Source organism: Salvelinus alpinus, chromosome 20, assembly GCF_045679555.1.
Source record: "Salvelinus alpinus chromosome 20, SLU_Salpinus.1, whole genome shotgun sequence".
Taxonomy (NCBI): domain Eukaryota; kingdom Metazoa; phylum Chordata; class Actinopteri; order Salmoniformes; family Salmonidae; genus Salvelinus; species Salvelinus alpinus.
This window is the reverse complement of record NC_092105.1, coordinates 23,659,873-23,683,935: the sequence shown is the minus strand read 5'-3', so window position 1 is coordinate 23,683,935 and position 24,063 is coordinate 23,659,873. Positions and strand designations below refer to the sequence as shown.

The window sequence follows — 24,063 nt, the reverse complement described above, 5'->3', positions numbered from 1 at the left end:
CACACAATCACTGTAATAGCCTAAATTCACCGATAGGTGGAGTTAGACCAATAAAGGGATGTGGTTCAAATATCACACAATACAAGTCTAGGAACAGTTTTTTTCTTCGTGTTATTAATAAGTTTTAGTGGTAGGTCAGAGCAAGCTGAACCTGAATCATTCAACACCTGAGCAGATATCACCGTTATAGCATCATCAACATGAATGTAATGTCCTTGAGTTGTCTTAATGCGGTAAGTTTGCAGATGTAAGTTAGTATTTTTTATTAGCCCATACTTGACTCAGGACCACATTTTAATTAAAGTAAACGCACCTGATTCAACATTTTTAGACGCCCTCTAGTCCTGTGTACTTTTTATGAAAGGTGCCCGTGCTCTCTCTCTCAACATGTGAGGATGGTCCCACTGCGTCGCAAGACGGTTTTAATTTTAATTTTATTGAACCTTTATTCAACTAGGCAAGTCAGTTAAGACCAAATTCTTATTTACATTGATGGCCTACCAAAAGGCGGTTCCGAATTTGTTGTAGAGAACATTGTTTTGTCTACCGTACAGCTCAGTGAGCACAGACACACTGACCAAAGTGTGGTTTGAACCAATTCATAGGATTTTTTTTAGCAACCAGATGTTCAAGAGCATATGACTCGGTTTTCCATATCTCCACATATGCTACAACATTTCAAGGGTGGTGTTTGACGTTATATTCGACCGTTTAAACATGTATTTTATTAATAGGCCGTCATTGTAAATGAGAATTTGTTCTTAACTGACTTGCCTAATTAAATAATGGTTAAATAAATGAAAAATGTTACACATCGTATTCTCCTATTGGAAAAGTATGATGTAATGCATTGAACCACCGGTAGGTAGACGTGTGTTAGACCTGAACGCAACCGTGACCGGACTGAATGCTGATTGGATCTCACTAGAGCGGTCAATGCGACCTCGATTGCTGTCCAAACGAAAACACCCCAGATGGCAAAGTAAAATGCGTAATCATTGCCACATTCATTATGCGGGTGGTTTATGGTAATGTGCAGGTATTTGTATATGAGTTTCAGGTAGATTAATTATTCTAGACCAATTGAATTGTCAACCGCACCACTTCTGATTGAACATTGTGCGCTTGCGCGACGATGAGAAGCGAGAAGGATCCCGTTGGCAGTATCCTCCCACGCGCGGACTAGAACGTCTTTACCAGAGACGGAAGAGAAATCGAGACATTTCATAGGTTCCTTTTTTCTGGTTCATATACAGTCAATTACCTAAGTAGACCAGACCCAGCTGCTATCGCATTGTTGCCTATGGGAGAGCCACCCCTTAAGTAGACCGGAACTGTGGCCATTTTTCTCAATTGTAAACGGCCTTTATGGGATATCTTCATTTATCCACCATCTTTGGTCTTTACATTGAGGCGCATGCGTTCCCCGATTTATGTCAAGGCACAAAAGTGGCGCTATATCGTTTCAAGCTCTACTCTGGTAAGAATTTCACATACTTTTTATTCAAATGTTACGGTTAGTTAGTCAAAGTTTCAGCAACTAGCTATATGTCCACGGGCTCCATTGAGTCCCCTGCTATGCTATAAAGTCAGCATTTGTGACGATTTAGCAGTACATTTTTACCCCGCTTGAGATTTCCTCCCCCTCTCTGCCGTGGCAGGGTACTAGTTATATTGCCTCCGCTCTCTCGTATTGTTTCGCTCGCTCTCTAATGGCGGACGTGAGGCAGTGCTGCTTGCTGACGGAAGGGGGGCACATTTTTGCCCTTGCCTTGTTGAAAATGTTTAGTTACCCCCTCAGGTTTGGATCAGTGTTCTAAAAAGGACATACTGAGAGTACATATGTTTTTAGGTCTGTCAACTATTTTATTGACACAAACAGGGCAGTTTCTAGATATGTAACAGTATAGCGCCCCCTTTCGGGTGGCAACTGAACGTGTATTTTCTGTGATTGCCCCGGATAGTCTCTGGGGCAACTTTCCAATTAAACGTTTACGTTACACAGGTATCACAAAAACAATACATTTGTTTTGGTTTTCAGACTGTGTTGTGAAAACAAGTAATGTCCACTAAATAATAATGTGTGTTAGCTTCTGAGCACGGTGATTTCCCCCCCCCCCCCCCCCTTCTAGCTAGCTATGTAACGTTAGCCTATCATCACATTGACATTTGAAGCAGGGTTGAGTGGTACTGTAGAAACGTGAATAATACGTTGCTTATGCGACTAAACATCACATGGGTCGCGAATAACTTGTGATATTTTTTATCTGTAATAACAATGGCGCAGTCTCGTTGGCTCGACACCAAGTTCGCCGCTAATCCATTCCGTGGAAGGCCGGGGCAGCAGGGGTGGGAACGGAACTGAACCACGTTTTGTGGTCCTCAAGTTAGCTCACAGACCCCATCTCCCCCGCTCCTCTGTTCGTCAGGGCAGCTTATCGGGTATCAATTAATTATATTTGTCATCGGTCTATTGTCCACCTAAAGTTTTGGAACATTTGCTCTAAGTTTTCTGAATAAAAATGATAGCATGGCGGGTTGACATCGTTATCCGGTTGTCTTGAGTGGAGCCGGAGGAGCTGTGGTCCTCGCGATTGAACAGAGGTTTTACCCGGCTTGTGTAGTCAAGGGCACGGCCTGATGGGGAGAGAGGGAGAGCTTTGGGCCAAATGTGGTAGGCTTTTCATGTACTGAGTCACATCATTAGGGAGCATCAACTATTAGTAGCCCCAAACATGGGTCTTGGTGGCAATAAATTATATAAATGATTTGAGTTGCATTCGCAGTCTAGCAGCAGGAATAGAATAGTTTGTAATATGGCATATTCAGGTGTCTGGTAGCTGCTTCACTGTGCATCATGCATCAGTCATAAACAGTGGCTTGAGCGTTATATAATATGACCAAATGGTAATTATGTTGAGCATAGAAGAGTACCAGGGACCACCCGGGGTATGATGATGGCATGGGCATGTGCTTGTCGTAATTACATCATACCTAAGTCACTCCCCATGATTTAATGGAAATTGTGCCGTTTTAGCTGTATGCTGTGTTGCCAGTTTGCAGATAATGTATGACACTGTGGCCTGTGTACAGTCTGTCTAATGCAGTGCTTCAGTGTTCAGTTCGAATCCCGAATGTCTCTAACCACACCTCTATTATGAGGGTAGAGGCATCATCTGATAAGTCTTGTTGGCGGAACGTTGCCTGTCCAAGCTCTTTGCAGGAAGTAGACACGTGAATGAAGACCACATTCACAGTGCTGCACTGCAGTCTGGAGTCTATTTGCTCCTTGCTGTATCAGTATCAGTGACTTGGTTCTAGCACATATCAACATATGGGTTGTTTTGCTATTTATTTTTGCCATTTTGATATGAATAATGCATGCTGTTACTTTTAATGTATAGAACCCACAACTACCATATGGATACTATTTAACACCTGTCCACCCCCCTTCAACCACTATTGCAAAAGTATTGAGCATAGCTGGCAGATTGGCTTTATAAGGATGTGGAGTAGAGCCCCCACTGTCCTATATGACATTTGTAGAAGCCTTTTTTCAAAACATTAATAAACTGATTAGGGATCTTGAACACCACCCCACTTCATTTTCCTGTTGCATTTTCTGAAACATAAGTGTGAGAAGAAGAATTACAGCAGAGAGATTGGTCAGAACTTCTGATTTCATCAAGCACGCAAACAAACAAATCTTGGAATTTAATTTATCAAATGGAAAGGAAACAACTTTTTTCCTGAGTGGAATTAAATGGGATTTTTTGGCAACGTGTCACATTAGATTCAACTAGGCTACTTGATTTAGCACCCAATTGGTAACTTTTTAAAAAGACGTGGTCCATATTATCAGATATGCTATTAGCAATAAGCATGATGACCTGTAACCCAACTGAATCAGCATAGTGGCTATAAATAAATAGGCTGAAGCATGGGATTGCCTATCTGCATTTACCCTGTTGGGCTAATCATTAGTAGAGTCCTGCATTGGGTCAGATACCCATGGGTCAGCCACAAAAAAATCAGCTGGCGGGTGGAATTAACATTCTTTCAACCCTTGGGTTGGCTAGCAGTTTAGAATAATTACATTTGAAATCAAGATAATACACTTTGTTTTAAACGCAGCAGGTTGTTGTTTTGCATTGTGATGCGAATTCTATTCTGTGCAAGGCAGACAAAACATGCTGACCACAACGGTCGTGTCGCGTGTGCGTGCGTTGCCAAATAAATGTACACATACGTGTTATTCAATCATTGCACCCACACTGCTTGCGCGCCTCAGCGATCGTCTGTGTGGCCAGGTGCTACAATAGAAATCGGTTCTATTTGTGATCCTCAATGCGCTGCAAGTCCGCCCTCTCCCATCGCCTCATTGGTTTTTAAGAGCATATACCCACATAGGTGATTGAAAGATGAACTGACATCCACACTCCAGTCGTTGTAGTAATGCACCGTAAAGTTGGTTGCCAACCACCATATAAAGTCCAAAGAAGTAAAAAAGAAGCCTGAGGAAGGAGGAGAGATGACAAAACGGTAAACCGAATTCCTTTCTCATCTGCGGATTAATTGTCGGAGTAGAGGACCTTGTGCATTTCAGGTCAAATAACAACCCAATGTTTATATCCCAGGACAAATTAGCTAGCAACAGCAAGCTAGCTAGCTAAAATGCCATAAATGTTTAATGCTTTTTGACCTGTCCCCAAATTAATATAATTGGTTCAGAGTTTGTTTTGATATTTCAACCTGCGTGTCCTGATCGCTTCTGGTGTGGGTGAACAAAATCAACTTGCGCGTGATGGCGCACACGCGTGTCCGGTTTGGTCAGCATGCTACCAGCCATGCACACATTGAGATGTGGAGCCAGGAACTGTCCCCTATTTGTGTGGTGCTAAAACGTGTCTAATTTGTCCACGCGCAGAGCTTATGTTCCCTCTCCCCACGTGAGAATACGACACATTGCCAAGTTCACTTTCCCTATCCAGAGAAATAAAAAGAAAGGTTATGATAAAGGAATAGACTGCAACACCATCGTTGAAACATGCTGCGTGAGTAAAAGGACATTAACGGGGTAGATAAATACACAGCCTGCACAAAGTTTTTGATAATTCAGTTAATTATCAGTTGTTTATTACATTAATTCAGGCTTTCATTCATTAGACCAAACGCAGGCCATATAAAGTGTAAACCGCTACTGCTGGTAAAAGTTTGTGTGGCCTACTAAATAAATGTAGCCTATTTTTGAAGCCTATATTTGATTCTCTTAACCTCGAGAGGAATATTTATCTCGCATAGAACACACAACAAGCCGGCTAGGCAAATAGATAAACTATTCTACTATGGGGTTGTATGATTTTTCGATTCATTACTCATTTTGCAGAGGAAAAGTAAATGTAGACTGTTCCAGCATCTTCAAAGTGCGCGACGGTATAAATATTTTTCCATATTCTATACTTTCTTTGGGGTGGTGCAGTGCCACAGCTAAATGACTGCAGCGAAAACACTGATGTTTACTAAACTCAGCAAAAAAGAAACGTCCCCAGGTCCCCGTCTTTCATAGATAATTCGTAAAAATCCAAATAGCTTCACAGATCTTGATTATAAAGGGTTTAAACACCTGCACAGGATCGGTACATCCGAGCATCACACCTGCGGGACAGGTACAGGATGGCAACAACAACTGCCCGAGTTACACCAGGAACGCACAATCCCTCCGTCAGTACTCAGACTATTCGCAATAGGCTGAGAGAGGCTGGACTGAGGGCTTGTAGGCTTGTTGTAAGGCAGGTCCTCACCAGACATCACCGGCAACAACGTCACCTATGGGCACAAACCCACCGTCGCTGGACCAGACAGAACTGGCAAAAAGTGCTCTTCACTGACGAGTCACCGTTTTGTCTCACCAGGGGTGGGACAGGGATTCGCGTTTATTGTCGAAGGAATGAGCGTTACACCGCGGCCTGTACTCTGGAACGGGATCTATTTGGAGGTGGAGGGTCCGTCATGGTCTGGGGGCGGTGTGTCACAGCATCATCGGACTAAGCTCGTTGTCATTGCAGGCAATCTCAACGCTGTGAGTTACAGGGAAGACATCCTCCTCCCTCATGTGGTACCCTTCCTGCCGGCTCATCCTGACATGACCCTCCAGCATGACAATGCCACCAGCCATACTGCTCGTTCTGTGCGTGATTTCCTGCAAGACAGGAATGTCAGTGTTCTGCCATGGCCAGCGAAGAGCCCGGATCTCAATCCCATTGAGCCCGTATGGGACCTGTTGGATCGGAGGGTGAGGGCTAGGGCCATTCCCCCCAGAAATGTCCGGGAACTTGCAGGTGTCTTGGTGGAAGAGTGGGGTAACATCTCACAGCAAGAACTGGTAAATCTGGTGCAGTCCATGAAGAGGAAATGCTCTGCAGTACTTAATGCAGCTGGTGGCCACACCAGATACTGACTGTTACTTTTTATTTTGACCCCCCCCCCTTTGTTCAGGGACACATTATTCAATTTCTGTTAGTCACTTGTCTGTGGAACTTGTTCAGTTTATGTCTCAGACTCAGTTGTTGAATCTTGTTATGTTCATACAAATATTTATACATGTTAAGTTTGCTGAAAATAATGCTGTTAACAGTGAGAGGACATTTGTTTTTTTGCAGAGTTTATGTTGCCATAACAGAATGGCCATTCAGTTGTGTTCAGCTTTGGTCTTTGGGGGTGTCAATCGCAATCATAAAAGGCTGTATAACATGGCTTGACATTAACTTTTTTAGCCACTTGTTCTTCGGGTAAGTAGGACTGATGTTTTTACTTATCCGAAAGCTCAAGTCACTTGTCCAAAAATAAAAATGGTCCGTTACACCATGGGCCAAAAATCTGACTGAACATTGTGTTGTATGATGCAAGGAACCACTTCAGAAAATAACCTTCATTATTATCACTGTTATTGACACAATGAAAGGCTACTGGTCTCTGATCCCATGTATTATATCTCCTGCCGTTATGGCCTTGAGCAAGGTACTTAACCCCCCACAAAGTAAAATATTGCACTGATAGGCTACTGTACAAAACACATGTGGTCCGTCAACCCTCCATCTGGAGAGCTACTGGATGTGCAGGCTTTTGATCCATCCTGCTCGTCCTGTTGAGCAGCTGATTATTTTTTTTATTTTTTTACAATGTGGTGTGTTCGAGCAGGGCTGGAGCAAAAGCCTGGACTCTCCAGGAATGTTGGCCACCCTGCAACATTACAATTACAACCAAATATGTTTTTATTAAATAATTCCCCCATTCAATGAATCAAGGATCAAATTAATAAGGTGGGCAAGGTAGTTAATTAAGATGTTTATCTATTTGTAAAGTGAAAATATTCAATGTTCAGGGGAGATCTTGACAGCATAGGAGTTACTTGTCAATCAGGCTATTCAAATAATATTTTTTAACTTGGTCAGAAATACATGGCCAGTATTGAAGAGAGGAGAATCCTAGCCAATTTTGAGCACTTGAGAGACTGTTTTACAACCGGACTAGTATCCACTATTGGTTTCATCAACTGCGTGTTGTCCATTTACAGTTATACAGGAGTGCGGTAGAAAGATATTTTAGGACATCAGACATGACAATGACCTTAATGCATGTTAATAGCTAAATAGTTAACTATAAAGATAACCAGCCAAACTACACTATGTTTTGAATTTGTTGTCTAGTTAGTCGGTTGTATATCATTGTTTTACCTGCTGCGCAATGTCTCTCTCTCTCTCTCTCTCTCTCTCTCGCAATTCAATTCAAGGGCTTTATTGGCATGGGAAACATATGTTAACATGGCCAAAGCAAGTGAAGTAGATAATAAACAAAAGTGAAATAAACAGTAAAAATTAACAGTAAACATTACACTCACAGAAGTTCCAAAAGAATAAAGACATTTCAAATGTCATATTATGTCTATATACAGTGTTGTAACGATGTTCAAGGGGGAAATAAATATGGTTTGTATTTACAATGTTGTTTGTTCTTCACTGGTTGCTGTTTTCTTGTGGCAACAGGTCACAAATATTGCTACTGTGATGGCACACTGGTATTTCACCCAGTAGATATGGGAGTTTATCAAAATTGGGTTTGTTTTCAAATTCTTTGGATTGTGTAATCTGAGGGAAATATGTGTCTCTAATATGGTCATACATTTGGCAGGAGGTTAGGAAATGCAGCTCAGTTTCCACCTCATTTTGTGGGCAGTGTGCACATAGCCTGTCTTCTCTTGAGAGCCAAGTGTGCCTACGGTGCCCTTTCTCAATAGCAAGGCTATGCTCACTGAGTCTGTACATAGTCAAAGTTTTCCTTAAGTTTGGGTCAGTCACAGTGGTCAGGTATTCTGCCACTGTGTACTCTCTGTTTAGGGCCAAATAGCATTCTAGTTTGCTCTGTTTTTTTGTTAATTCTTTCCAATGTGTCAAGTAATTATCTTTTTGTTTTCTCATGATTTGGTTGGGTCTAATTGTGTTGCTGTCCTGGGGCTCTGTGGGGTCTGTTTATGTTTGTGAACAGAGCCCCAGGACCAGCTTGCTTAGGGGACTCTTCTCCATGTTTATCTCTCTGCAGGTGATGGCTTTGTTATGGAAGATTTGGGAATCGCTTCCTTTTAGGTGGTTGTAGAATTTAACGTCTCTTTTCTGGATTTTGATAATTAGCGGGTATCGGCCTAATTCTGCTCTGCATGCATTATTTGGTGTTTATGTTGTACATTGAGGATATTTTTGCAGAATTCTGCATGCAGTCTCAATTTGGTGTTTGTCCCATTTTGTGAATTCTTGGTTGGTGAGCGGACCCCAGACCTCACAACCATAAAGGGTTCTATAACTGATTCAAGTATTTTTAGCCAGATCCTAATTGGTATGTCAAATTTTATGTTCCTTTTGATGTCAAGGCCCTTCTTGCCTTGCCTCTCAGCTCGTTCACAGCTTTGTGGAAGTTACCTGTGGCGCTGATGTTTACCTGAGGTATGTTTTGTTTTTTGTGTGCTCTAGGGCAATGGTGTCTAGATGGAATTTGTATTTATGGTCCTGGCAACTGGACCACAAATACTCTCCTCTGGTAACCTCCCGCTGGCACACACGCAGGTGATGCACACACCATGACTTTTCTAAGATTTTCATTGACCAAAAATTTGCTCAAACTGGGCAAATAACTCGCTAGTAATTATTATCAACAAATGTGCCAACGTGGCTCACTTTGATCTCAAACACATCTCGCGACTGCATGATTGAAAGACTGCTGGTGCCTGCCAATGCAGGCCTATAATAATTATACTCCGATGTGCTCTGCAGAGATTGGGAGAACAGTGAGCAAAACATTGCATCAATTCTGATCCAATTATGATCGGAGTAGCCTATTTGTTTGATATTGTGATTTGTTTTTGCATGAATTCTTTTCTTGTTCATTCAGACAACTTAAATCTGGTGTCCAACATTTTTTTTTACTTGCCCCAGGCAAGCGGACAAACGTTAATATCGAGCCCTGCCGTGGCAACTACAATCAGTTGCAGTCTACAATCATATTTGATATAGTGGACTGGATTATGCACTGCGTATACAAAACATTAAGAACGCCTGCTTTTTCCATGACATAGACTGACCAGAGGAATCCAGGTGAACGCTATGATCCCTTATTGATGTCACTTGTTAAATCCACTTCAATCAGTGTAGATGAAGGGGAGGAGACGGGTTAAAGAAGGATTTTTAAGCCATGAGACAATTGAGAGATGGATTATGTCTTGCCCATTCACCCTCTGAATGGCACAGATACAAAAAATGTAAGTGCCTTTGAAGGGGGAATGGTGGCCAGGCACACCGGTTTGTGTCAAGAACTACAACTCAACAATTTCCCATGTGTATCAGGAATGGTCCACCACCCAAAGGACATCCAGCCAACTTGAAACAACTGTGGGAAGCATTGTAGTCAACATGGGCCAGGAACCCAATGGAACGTTTTCGACACCTTGTGGAGTCCATGCCCCAACTAATTGAAGCTGTTGTGAGGGAAAAGGGCCGTGTGCAACTCAGTATTAGGAAGGTTTTTCCTAATATTTGGTATACTCTGTACATGTACCCAAACTGGAGAATGAATGTAGCCAGGTAGTGCTGCATTTCTCCTCCGGGTTTGGCGCCTAGTGCCTAGTACTGAACGTGACCCTGATGTCTACAGAGTAAAACCAACCTCCATGGTATTCTCCTGATCACTACGGGTCAGTAACCAAAGGTGTTGCGTCTCTTGGCATCAGAGTTGGTAAAGGTGGATTTAGTTCCACCCTCGGAACATGGACGTATGGCTCCTTATAAATATTGATTAATCGGGCGTGCACATCTCCACCTTCCAACATGTGCACAGCCCATGCGGTCTCTGACACAGCCCACACTCCGTGATTTGTAAACAAACCAAACAGCCAGGCTCAGGGAAGCTTAGCTATGGAGCACAGCACTGTTACTGGTAACGTTAGCTACGACATGGTGAATGACCATCCACTCTCCTCCTCCCTCGTCTGCAACGGAATTTAATGATCAAGGATGAATACAGAGTTTAGCAGTAATACTGGAGTTTTACCAGCAAAGCTAGAGGTTAGCTAACCTAGCTACTCCCTGGACCAAAAAAGCTAGCTAGCTAGCTACTGATAACTATTAGCAACTGTGGATATTTGGTTACAAAGCAGCAGCGCCCCTTGCATTAAGGCGTTACAAAAATATATATAGTTTATTAGGTACACCCATCTAGTACCTGGTTGGACCCCCTTTGCCCCCAGAACAGCCTGAATTCTTTGGACATGGATTCTGTAAAGTGTTGGAAATGTTCCACAGGGATGTTGGTCCATGCTGATGCGATGGTATCATGAAGTTGCGATGGCATCATGCTGCGAACAGCCCGTTCCATCCAAAGATGCCAAAGATACTCTATTGGGTTTGGTCAGCAACAATGTTCAGATACGCTATGGCGTTCATTCGTTGCTTAATTGGTATCAAGGGACCTAACATGTGCCAGGAAAACATTCCCCACACCAGTACACCACCACCACCAGCCTGTACCGTTGACACCAGGCAGGATGGGTCCGTGGACTCATGCTGCTTATGCCAAATCCTGACTCTGCCGTCAGCATGACGCAACAGGAACCGGGATTCGTCGGCCCAGGCAATGTTTTTCCACTCGTCTATTGTCCAGTGTTGGTGAAGCCGCTTAGCTGATAGGAGTGGAACCCGGTATGGTTGTCTGCTGCAATAGCCCATCCGTGACAAGGATCGAAGAGTTGTGTGTTCCGTGATGCCATTCTGTGCACCACTGTTATACTGTGCCATTATTTTGTATGTTTGTGGCCCGACTGTTAGCTTGCATGATTTTAGTTGGTTATGTAAACATTATTAGAACAGGCATTGAATGATAAACAGAACAAAACGTGGTACCATTCTGTGATATTTTTCAAAAACAATTTCATCCACATCCTCACTTTGTCAATATTACAATATTGCTGCTTGCTCAGCCCCTGTCCTAGGTCTGCATCACACAGCCCGGGAGGACTCAGTCCTGTAAGACACATGAAACACATATAGTCTGGTCCATACATTACCCACTGTGCACATCAACACCTGGGTCAAGCCACCCATGATTGTCCAGTCTTGTTCTTGTCCTGATTCTACTTTACTTGAGTTATGATGTTATTTTCAGTGGCAGGCCTGCACTCTGGACAAACTTCAGTGAGGCTGTTGACTCCTGAAACACAGACACAAAGGTGGAGTTAGTGAATAGTCACATAGTCTGTCAGTCATGGATCAATGTATAGCCTAAGTTCTATGAACTTGACAATGACATACTCAAGCATTCTCTGTGGAGAGGAAGGTGTCTGGCCATTTTACCTTTATTTAACTAGGCAAGTCAGTTAAGAACAAATTCTTATTTACAATGACAGCCTAAGAACAGTGGGTTAACTGCCTTGTTCAGGGGCAGAACAACAGACTTTTACCTTGTCAGCTCAGGGATTCGATTTAGCCACCTTTCGGTTACTGGCCCAACACTCTAATTACTAGGCTACCTGCCGCCCCATGGTTTCACTTCTGTGGCCATGCATAGCAGAGGGGGGTTGGGGATGGGTAGCCTAAGATAAAATGGCACATAGGCAGCAACAATATTAGTTCTCACATTTTGGTTGCTGTTGGAATGTTATTCTGCTAAACACAGAAGTGCAACATTGCGGGATTAACTAATTTCACCAGCTATATACACCTAATCTCTCATCTTTGATAGCAAGCTAGCTTGCTAATTAAAACATAATTATGTTTTGTCCTTACAACTTTACCTGAACTGTAGTTTTTATATTACTTTGCAGTATTTTGTGTCACATTGGCCAGCAAGCACACATTCCCTTTGATAGCTATGTTTATTACTGTGGAGACAACTTGCCGTTTTAGAGACAGCTTCGTGTTTTGTAACATGAAAACGGTGTAGTCGCGTTAGTACTGGTAAAGCAGTGATTTACTCTGTGCCTTCAGAAAGTATTCACACCCCTTGAGTTTTTCCACATTTTGTTGTGTTACAGCCTGAATTTAAAATTAGATATTTTTTTTCTCACTGGCCTACATACAATACCCCAGAATGTCAGTGGAATTATGTTTTTAGACATTTTTACAAATTAATGAAAAATGAAAAGCTGAAATGTCAGTGCAATATTTTACTTTGTGGGGGGTCAATAAATATTCAACCCCTTTGTTTTGGCAAGCCTAAATAAGTTCAGGAGTAAAAATTTGCTAAAGTCACATAATAAGTTGCATGGATTCACTCTGTGTGCAATAATAATGTTTAACAATTATATATATCTTTTTTGTGTTTTACCCTCTTCTTCTTCCCAATTTTGATCTCGTCTCATCGCTGCAACTCCCCAATGGGTTTGGGAGGCGAAGGTCGAGTCATGCGCCCCCTGAAACATGACCCGCCGAACCGCGCTTCTTAACACCTGCCTGCTTAACCCGGAAGCCAGCCAATTGTGCTCCACCCTATGGGACTCCCGATCACAGCCAGTTGTGATACAGCCCAGGATCGAACCCGGGTCTGTAGTGACACTTCTAGCACTGCAATGCAGTGCCTTAGACCGCTGCCCCACTCGGGAGGCCCCCTTAACTCGATTTTTTTAATGACTGCCTAATTTCTGTATCCCACATATACAATTATCTGTAAGGTCCCTCGGTCGAGCAGTGAATTTCAAACACAGATTCAACCACAAAGACCAGGGAGGTTTTCCAATGCCTCGCAAAGAAGGGAATCTATTGGTAGATGGGTAAAAAAAAAACATTGAATATACCTTTGAGCATGGTGAAGTTATTAATTACACTTTTGATGGTGTATCAATACACCCAGTCACTACAAAGATGCAGGCGTCCTTCCTAACTCAGTTGCCGGAGAGGAAGAAAACCTCTCAGGGATTTCACATTGAGGCCAATGGTGATTTTAAATAGTTACAGAGTTTAATGGCTGTGATAGGAGAAAACTGAGGATGGATCAACAACATTGTAGTTACTCCACAATACTAACCTAATTGACAGAGTGAAAAGAAGGAAGCCTGTACAGAATAAAAATCTATCTTTTTAAAGTCACTAAAGTAAAACCCGAGAAAAATGTGCTTTATGTCCTGAATACAAAGCGTTATGTTTGGAGCAAATCCAACACAACCCATCACTGACTACCACTCTTGATATTTTCAGGCATGGTGGTGGCTGCATCGTGAAATGATTATGCTTGTCATCGGCAAGAACTAGGGAGGATAGAGCTAAGCACAGGCAAAATCCTAGAGAAAAACCTGGTCCCGTCTGCTTTCCACCAGACACTGGGAGACAAATTCACCTTTCAACAGGACAATAACCGAAAACACAAATATACACACAAATATTACCTGGGTTTTACCTGAGCTCGTTAATGATTATTTTGTAATCAGCTAGGTAGCCTAAACAGAGGTTGGCAGTGTTCCTATTTCTTCACATACATACAGCTTGTACCTGAGATACCTGCACTCAACATGTTTAACATGGACTAGGCTTATGGTAGGTTACTCCTAATAACATGTGCTGTGTTTGTGTAGGTGCAGGACAGGTGGTAGCAGCCTAAATGATGGATGGGGAATTGGAGCCCAAGCCTGGGGTAGTGGAGGGGAGCACAACCCCAGCCCCAGAAGAGGAACCCATGGACACAGACACCACTCGCTCCTCAGAGAAAACCACACCCCCCACTGGATCCCAGGCTCCCGTCACCACGGTAACAGAGGAACCCTCCTGGGTTCCGGAGAACAATGATGATGATGTGGTACTGGTGGAAGAGGCCCCATCTCCCTCAGGGAAACAGCCCCCCACCCCCTCTGCTACTCCTCCTTCCCATGCTGGCACCCCCGCAGACTACACTGAGCCACGCCCCTCAGAAACAGAAACCACGGCAACGGTAAACACGACAACCGCCGCAGCAGCAGCCCCCTTAAAAAAAAACAGTCCACCTGCCACCTCAGCACCATCCACAGAGCCCATCGTCATTGACGATGAGGAGGATCCCGGGCACAGAGGCTCTTCTTTACTGGCCACAGCCGGAGGCCCCTCCTCTTCGTACAGCGGAGGTATCCTGAGCAGCACGGAGCCAGACTCTGAGATAAAGATTGGCAACGTCACAACGCTGGGGCCCTCTGCCGTCGCCACAGCAGCTACAGCAGCCGAGTCAGTGGCAGAGCCTGAGAGGGACATGAACCTGATGATCACCAGTGTGACGTCGCTGCAAGGCGGGGTGGGGGTCGGGGGGTCGGGTGTAGTGGAGAAGGGCTTGCAGATTAGCAGCACCTTCAGTCTGAACCCTGAGGCCCGGAGCTCCATCAGCACTACCAGGCCCCCGGCCACTTTCAACCCTGGCAGAGTCAGCAACACCTCCACCACTAGCCAGCCTGTACAGAACGGAGACACAGGAACCCACCAGAGGCCTGGTAGTAAACACAAACTCATATGGTTTTAACACTATTGTGCTGAACCATTCTATGCTGGCTTACAGCTTCTTTTCACATTGCACCTGTTACGTTGTTTCTTCAGGTCTGCTAAACTTTGTTTGTTTGTGTTTATTCTCCACAGATTCGTGGATATCCCAGTCGGCCTCGTTCCCACGGAACCAGAAACAGACGGAGGTGGACTCTCCGTCACCAACCGCCTCTCTGCCCAAACCGCCCGGGCCCTCCCCCTCTGGCTCCCAGAACCCCCCTCGCACTGTCAAGGTGACCTGCGCCAATTGTAAGAAGCCTCTGAAGAAAGGCCAGACGGCCTACCAGCGGAAAGGATCCACTCACCTGTTCTGTTCCACCACCTGCCTCTCTGCCTTCTCACACAAGCCCACCCCCAAGAAGAGCTGCACCATGTGCAAAAAGTAAGAAGAAGTGTCACTGTGTGTGTGTTGATATATCTAATTTTCTACTTTATTTCTAGTGTGTATGTGTGTGTGTTAACGTGTGTCTTCCAGGGACATCACTACAATGAAGGGCACGATAGTGGCACAGGTGGACTCCAGTGAGTCGTTCCAGGAGTTCTGCAGTACAGGCTGTCTGGGAGCCTATGAGAACAAACAGAACCCACCCAAGTCCTCTCTCAAAACCAAGTGCACTGTGTGCGGAAAGCTCACTGAGGTCAGTTCAACACACTACACCAGGGATGGGCAACTTTGATGGGAGTGGGGGCCACAAAAAATCTGCGTACCCACATGTGCGTACCCCCCCACCACAATGCGAGCAAAACATTTTAGCGGCCCCTCTCTTTAGAGTTAATATGATATCTGGGTGAGACTGACTAACAAAATGAATGTGGTCCCCGGGCCGGGAATTTGACCATGATTACTTAGATTAGGGATGGGCAAATTTGATGGGGGCGGGGGCCACAAAAAATCTGAACTTATTATTAGGGGCCGCAGTGGCTCTTAAAAGTTTCTACCCCCAAGCCATAAGACTCCTGAACAGCTAATCAAATGGCTACCTGGACTATTAGCATTGTCCCCCCCATTTTTACGCTGCTGCTACTCTCTGTTTATTATCCATGCATAGTCACTTTACCTCTACTGTCACGATCGTCTATGGGTGAGAGAGAGGACCAAGGCGCAGCGTGAAAGAAAGCCATCTTCTTTTAATGAAGAAAAAACAAATACTTATTAAACGAACAACAAACAAACGTGAAGCTAAAACGAACTAAGTGCACACATGCAACATAGAACATAGACAATTACCCACAATCACCTAAAGCCTATGGCTGCCTTAAATATGGCTCCCAATCAGAGACAACAATAACCAGCTGTCTCTGATTGAGAACCAAACCAGGCAACCATAGACTTTCCTAGACCTCTCTCCTGAACACAACCCCATACACTATACAAAACCCCCTAAACAATACAATCACCCTAAACTAGACAAAACACACAAACTTCCCATGTCACACCCTGACCTAACTAAAATAATAAAGAAAACAAAGAATACTAAGGCCAGGGCGTGACATCTACAACTTACCATAATTACCTCAACTAGGGTTTTCGTGCGGTAGCAGGGTTTTCATTCGCCGGTAATAGCTGGCTTTTGGCCAATTATATATTTTTTTAAATAATAATAAAGAATGTATGAAAATCCAATAAATTAACTTGGCGCCAACCAATTGTCTGGGAGAAGAATAAAACATTTAGAAAACATATACTTCATTGTTTGAAATCTGAATGTTATTATATATATTATAAGGTATGTCTTACCTTGCTTCAAAGTAGCATAGCCAAAATCAGACCATATCCGAGGAGGAAATTATTTTATATCAACTTTCTTTCATTGTCCTGTAGCTGAAGGCACAATCCTAGTCATATTAGCAACCAATGCTAGTTGTTGCATATTAGATCTCCCCTCTTTAAAATGTTCTAACGGATTGCATGTGCAGTGCCCTTTTGACACAGTGTGCCAGTGGCCATCGAAGGTGAGCATTTTTCCCACTGAGTCGGTTACGATGCCGAACTGCAGTCAGACATCTGTGACAATGTGTTGTGTGACAAAACTGCACATTTTAGAGTGGCCTTTTATTGTCCCCTGTGTAATAAGCATTATGTTTAATCAGCTTCTTGATATGCCACACCTGTCAGCTGGATGGATTATATTGGCAAAGGATAAATGCTCACTAACAGGGATGTAAACAAATTTGTACACCACATTTTAGAAAAAATAAGCTTTTAAAGCACATGGAACATTTCTGGGATCTTTTATTTCAACTCATGAAACATGGGACCAACACATCAAATCAAAACACATTTTATTTGTCACATGCGCCGAATACAACCTTACAGTTATATGCTTACTTACAAGCCCTAAACCAACAATGCAGTAAAAAAAGAAAAGTGCTAAGAAAGTATTGACTAAAATAAACTGAAGTAAAAAAAAAAAAAAAAAAAAAAAGATAAATAAATAATAATTAAGGACCAACAATAAAATAACAGTAGTGAGGCTATGTACAGGGGGTGCCTGTACAGAGTCAATGTGCACAGGTTAGTTGAGGTAATTATGGTAAGTTGTAGAGGTAAGTGACTGCATGGATAATAAACAGAGAGTAGCAGCAGCGTAAAAATGGGGGGGATAATGCTAATAGTCCAGGTAGCCATTTGATTAGCTGTTCAGGAGTCTTATGGCTTGGGGGTAGAAACTTTTAAGAAACCTTTTGGACCTAGACTTGGCACTCCGGTACCGCTTACCGTGCGGTAGCAGAGAGAACAATCTATGACTGGGGTGGCTGGAGTCTTTGTCCATTTTTAGGGCCTTCCTCTGACACCGCCTGGTATAGAGGTCCTGGGTGGCAGGAAACTTGGCCCCAGTGATGTACTGGGCCGTATGCACTACCCCCTGTAGTGCCTTGCGGTCCAAGGCCGAGCAGTTGCCATACCAGGCGGTGATGCAACCAGTCAGGATGCTCTCGATGGTTCAGCTGTAGAACCTTTTGAGGATCTGAGGACCCATGCCAAATCTTTTCAGTCTCCTGAGGGGGAATAGGCATTGTCGTGCCCTCTTCACAACTGTCTTGGTGTGTTTGGACCATGATAGTTTGTTGGTGATGTGGACACCAAGGAACTTAAAGCTCTCAACCTGCTCCACTACAGCCCTGTTGATGAGAATGGGGGCGTGCTTGGTCCTCCTTTTCCTGTAGTCCATGTTGAGTTTATATTTTTGTTCAGTGTATATGTAATTAAAAGTCTCATTAAAGTTTGGCTACATTTTCTGGCAACTCCCTCCTGTCAGCACCGGTCTGGACATTACAAACTGTAGCCAATACACATAGGCTATCACCTAGACTTTGACATGTAGGCAAATTATTTATGTACATTTACATCCACTTTTATGTTTTTCTAAACAGAATAGCTTGTGGTTTTCAAATCAATTGAATTGGCTATTTTGGTTAATGGCCTTGGTACCCTAGCAGATGGCCATGGTACCCTAGCAGATGGCCTTGGTGCCCTAGCAGATGGCCTTGGTGCCCTAGCAGATGGCCTTGGTGCCCCTAGCAGATGGCCTTGGGGCCCTAGCAGATGGCCTTGGTGCCCTAGCAGATGGCCTTGGTGCCCCTAGCAGATGGCCTTGGTGCCCCTAGCAGATGGCCTTGGGGCCCTAGCAGATGGCCTTGGTGCCGTAGCAGATGGCCATGGTGCCCTAGCAGATGGCCTTGGTGCGCTGGCAGACTGGGCACCTCTTGAAGGCCAAATGGCCTTGCCCCTAAAATCACGAAATTCCAGGCCTGCTCCTAAGTGAAATGTTGTTTCTCAACCGATACCCCTACCGTATCTTTAGTGGTTTACAGCACACAGCGCTTCACACTGTTTGACTGGAAGAAAGATGTGTGCTGGCAGCTGAAAATAACTTTTTTGTGATCAATGATTTTTTTTTTAAATGTATTCTTGTGTCATTTGGAAAATTCTCAATATCCGTTATGATACTCGTTTTGTCAGTGTACTCGGCACACTCCTAAGAAAAACTACTGATGCACAACCAAATGTTGAAATTGCACCTTGTGTATTCTACTATTCTAACTCTCAATAGTAAGTTGAGACACTGACTGAGTAACTAAAAATACAAAATACACATTTTTTGAAGGGGTGGAAATTGATCCACAGGCCTAATAAAGGGGCCCCATCAATGTCTTAGATCAAAAGAAGTGGGTAGGGGTCGATTTGGACAGAGTATATTCCACTCACTCTCCCTCCAACATGGCTGCCGACGGCACAGTTTCTCAGCCACTGTGTCTGTCCAAGCCTTGAGCCTGGTGTCCATGGTTACTGCATGGAAAACAGTTGGCATCAAAATGGAGGGTGGTTCCCATCTGACCATGGAACAGTTTATAAACAACCACAACAACATCAGCCACCCACCAGCTAGAATCTCACACCGATCTCACCCATTGCCTGTGTATTCATTCAATATGATTGAATTTTCACACGTTATTATAAATCATTCTTTCTATTCCTTTTCCTCATATCAGATCCGCCATGAGGTGAGCTTCAAGACGGTCACCCATAAAATATGCAGCGATGCCTGTTTCAACCGTTACCGCATGGCCAACGGGCTCATCGTGAACTGCTGTGAGCAGTGTGGTGAATACCTGCCCAGCCGCGCCACTGCCAACCACTTTCTCATCATCGACGGCAAGCAGAAACGCTTCTGCTGCCAGAACTGTATGCAGGATTACAAGCAGATAACAGTGAGTCAGAACTGTATCAGGGATTACAAACTGGTAACCGCTAGAATGTATCAGGGATTACAAGCACATAACAGCCAGTCAGAACTGTATCAGGGATTACAAGCACGTAACAGCCAGTCAGAACTGTATCAGGGATTACAAGCAGGTAACAGCCAGTCAGAACTGTATCCGGGATTACAAGCAGGTAACAGCCAGTCAGAAGTGTATCAGGGATTACAAGCAGGTAACAGCCAGTCAGAAGTGTATCAGGGATTACAAGCAGGTAACAGCCAGTCAGAACTGTATGCGGGATTACAAACAGGTAACCGCTAGAATGTATCAGGGATTACAAGCACATAACAGACAGTCAGAACTGTATCTGGAATTACAAGCAGGTAACAACCAGTCAGAACTGTATGCGGGATTACAAACAGGTAACAGCCAGTCAGAAATGTATCAGGGATTACAAGCAGGTAACAGCCAGTAAGAAGTGTATCGGGGATTACAAGCAGGTAACAGCCAGTCAGAACTGTATCCGGGATTACAAGCAGGTAACAGCCAGTCAGAAGTGTATCAGGGATTACAAGCAGGTAACAGACAGCCAGTCAGAACTGTATCAGGGATTACAAGCAGGTAACAGCCAGTCAGAAGTGTATCAGGGATTACAAGCAGGTAACAGCCAGTCAGAAGTGTATCAGGGATTACAAGCAGGTAACAGCCAGTCAGAACTGTATGCGGGATTACAAACAGGTAACCGCTAGAATGTATCAGGGATTACAAGCACATAACAGACAGTCAGAACTGTATCTGGAATTACAAGCAGGTAACAACCAGTCAGAACTGTATGCGGGATTACAAACAGGTAACAGCCAGTCAGAAATGTATCAGGGATTACAAGCAGGTAACAGCCAGTAAGAAGTGTATCGGGGATTACAAGCAGGTAACAGCCAGTCAGAACTGTATCCGGGATTACAAGCAGGTAACAGCCAGTCAGAAGTGTATCAGGGATTACAAGCAGGTAACAGACAGCCAGTCAGAACTGTATCAGGGATTACAAGCAGGTAACAGCCAGTCAGAAGTGTATCAGGGATTACAAGCAGGTAACAGCCAGTCAGAAGTGTATCAGGGATTACAAGCAGGTAACAGCCAGTCAGAACTGTATGCAGGATTACAAACAGGTAACCGCTAGAATGTATCAGGGATTACAAGCACATAACAGACAGTCAGAAGTGTATCAGGGATTGCAAGCAGGTAACAGACAGTCAGAACTGTATCTGGAATTACAAGCGGGTAACAACCAGTCAGAACTGTATGCGGGATTACAAACAGGTAACTGCTAAAATGTATCAGGGATTACAAGCACATAACAGCCAGTCAGAACTGTATCAGGGATTACAAGCAGGTAATAGATAGAATATGTCAGGGACTACAAGCACATAACAGAGAGTCAGAACTTTAGAAATGCTGATGATCCAGATACTCAAATAGCCTAAAGATGGCCAGTTTTATTGCTTCTTTTATCAGGACAACAGTTTTCAGCTGTGCTAACATAATTGCAAAAGGGTTTTCTAATGATCAATTAGCCTTTTAAAATGATCAACTTGGATTAGCTAACACAACGTGCCATTGGAACACAGGGCACCTATTGGTAGATGGGCAAAAAAAAAAGAAGAGAAAAAAAAGATATTGAATATTCCTTTGATCATTTTTTTTCTTTTTTTTTGCCCATCTACCAATAGGTGCCCTTTTTTGCAAGACATTGGAAAATCTCCCTGGTCTTTGTGGTTGAATCTGTGTTTGAAATTCACTGCTCGACTGAGGGACCTTACAGATAATTGTATGTCAAAAATCATGTTTAACACTATTATTTGCACACAGAGTGAGTCCATGCAATTTATTATGTGGCTTGTTAAGTTAATTATTAATTTGACATTATGGGGTATTGTATATAGGCCAGTGACCACAACATCTCAATTTAATCCATTTAAAATTCAGGCTGGAACACAACAAAATGTGGAAAAATTCAAGGGGTATGAATACTTTCTGAAGGCAATGTATTTGTATTCCCTCATTCCTCTAGCCCCACTCTAAAATGACAATGTGTACTGGCTGTAGTGCCATGGTCAGGTCTAGTGAAGTCACTCACTGCATCGGGGCCAGCGGCACCATGGAACCATACTGCTCCACAGCCTGCATGAACAAGACCAAGATCGCCAGACCCACTACCACTGTCCTCGGTTAGTATTTGTTTATACCTCACCATCAGTGCATCACTGTCCTCAATTTTCACTTTTTTACTTGGAATATAGTTTAACTTTCTGAATTGAACCCTGTCTCACACATTTACATGTTAGTCATTTAGCAAGCACTTATCCAGAGTGACTTACAGGAGCAATTAGGGTTAAGTGCTCAAAGGAACGTTGACTAATTTTTCAGCTAGTCTGCTGAGGGATTTGAACCAGCAACTTTTCAGTTGCTGGCCCAACGCTCTTAACCGCTAGGCTACCTGCCACATATTAGTGCACTGCCACTCTCACTCTCCAGTGAGCCCACATCTTACGTCATTCACACTGACTGTTGGTGTGGTTTCTTTGATGTGTGGGATGTGGTATATGTGGTAGTTGAAGTTGTATCATTTTCTTCTGTGTACATATGCGTTGGTGTGTGGGTGCAGTACAGCAAGTACAATTATAAAGGTGCTGGTACTTACAGTACCTACATTTGATCATACCGTGTGTAGGAAGGTTATGTGTCAAGGGGTGTTTTTGTTCCTTTGCAGACTCGGAGCCCACATGCCACTTCTGTAAGAAGACATCGTTACCTCAGTACCAGGCCACGCTGCTTGAGGGGAATGTCCTAAACTTCTGCAGCTCAACGTGTGTTACCAAGTTTCAGGTGTGTACTGACTCCTTTCTTTCTTTAAAAAAATATCACCTTGTTAACCAGGACAAAACATTTGAATAAGAATTATTAAAGCCTACTGACAGTTAGGTTTCACGTTAGAAAGAACATGTCTAGCCTCCCGGGTGGCGCATTGGTGCGGATGGCTTCTGGGTTAAGCAGGCATTGTGTCAAGAAGCAGTACAGCTTGGCGGGGTCGTGTTTCAGGGGATGCACGGCTCACAAACTTCGCCTCTCCCAAGTCCGTACGGGAGTGCAGCAATGAGACAAGACTACCAATTGGATACCACGAAATTGGGGAGAAAAAGTTAGAAAGATTTTTAAAATTAGATTTTTAAAATTAGAAAGAACATGTCTAGTGCAGTGCAACTAAACAATTGAAAAGTCCCTCACTTTCTGGTTACCTTATCTAGTTTCCTGCAGCTCAAGGAAATGTTTCTTTCTCTCTCTTCAGAATGCAAACATTCAAACAGTAACCAATGGACAGGCTCCCCTGTCTACAACGAACCACAACATCCAGCTCAAATGTAATTACTGTCGAGGAGCATTCAGCCTGAAGCCTGAAACCCTGGAGTGGGAGGTACATTCACTTTGTGGTCATGAACTTGGTTTATATAACACAATTATATTATATTTTTAGTTTGAGGTTTTTTTTCTTCAGAAAATTGATCATTAAAGTTAATTGTACACCTTTTCTGTCGAAGTCTGTGAGTGTACATGCTCAACCTCTCCCTCTGTGTCCAGGATATATATCAAGTGGTCAAGCCTCAATTAAATATGCAGGAGGATTCAACATTGTGTGGGTATGTATTTTCCCCCCAGGATAAAGTGTACCAGTTCTGCAGTAAGATATGTTGTGAGGACTACAAGAAGCTGCACTGCATCGTCACCTTCTGCGAGTACTGCCAGGAGGAGAAGACGCTCCACGAGACGGTCAAGTTTTCTGGGGTCAAGAGGCCCTTCTGCAGCGAAGGTCTGACAATGCCCTCACTCCCCTAATCTGTGTCCTTGTCAGCTAGTCTGTTTTGATTGGGAGAGTGAGAGAACCCAGAGTGAATAATTGTAACGGCTGTTGGATGGAGAGGACCAAGGTGCAGGCTGGTACGTGTCCATATTTAGTAAATTAACACTGAAATAACAAAGAATAACGACCGAAACAGTTCTGGCTGGTGTAGACACACAACAGGAAACAACAACCCACAAAACACAGGTGGGATGAGGCTACCTAAGTATGGTTCTCAATCAGAGACAACGATAGACAGCTGCCTCTGATTGAGAACCACACTCGGCCAAACACATAGAAATATAAAACATAGAACAAAACATAGAATGCCCACCCCAACTCACTTCCTGACCAAACCAAAAATAGAGACATAACAAAGGGACTAAGGTCAGGGCGTGACAATAATACTTGTCCTCATCCCATATTTCTACATGT

At 43.5% G+C, this 24,063-nt stretch overlaps 1 protein-coding gene across 2 annotated transcripts in view; it reads left to right on the top strand.

Moving 5' to 3' along the window:
• The first annotated feature begins 1,159 nt into the window (after window positions 1-1,159).
• The window catches only part of LOC139546523 (zinc finger MYM-type protein 2-like), a 34,952-nt gene continuing 12,048 nt past the window's right edge, over window positions 1,160-24,063 (top strand). Inside the window, exons 1-9 of one of the 2 annotated variants that reach the window (XM_071355002.1) lie at window positions 1,160-1,480; window positions 14,105-14,983; window positions 15,126-15,414; window positions 15,508-15,670; window positions 19,527-19,745; window positions 21,805-21,961; window positions 22,504-22,619; window positions 23,080-23,205; window positions 23,448-23,598. In XM_071355002.1, the coding sequence (XP_071211103.1) occupies window positions 14,131-14,983; window positions 15,126-15,414; window positions 15,508-15,670; window positions 19,527-19,745; window positions 21,805-21,961; window positions 22,504-22,619; window positions 23,080-23,205; window positions 23,448-23,598 (2,074 nt within the window). In that variant the 5' untranslated portion in view covers window positions 1,160-1,480; window positions 14,105-14,130. Of the gene's footprint in view, window positions 1,481-12,914; window positions 13,079-14,104; window positions 14,984-15,125; window positions 15,415-15,507; window positions 15,671-19,526; window positions 19,746-21,804; window positions 21,962-22,503; window positions 22,620-23,079; window positions 23,206-23,447; window positions 23,599-24,063 lie in introns of those variants that run through there. The other variant, XM_071355003.1, reaches the window with a different exon arrangement.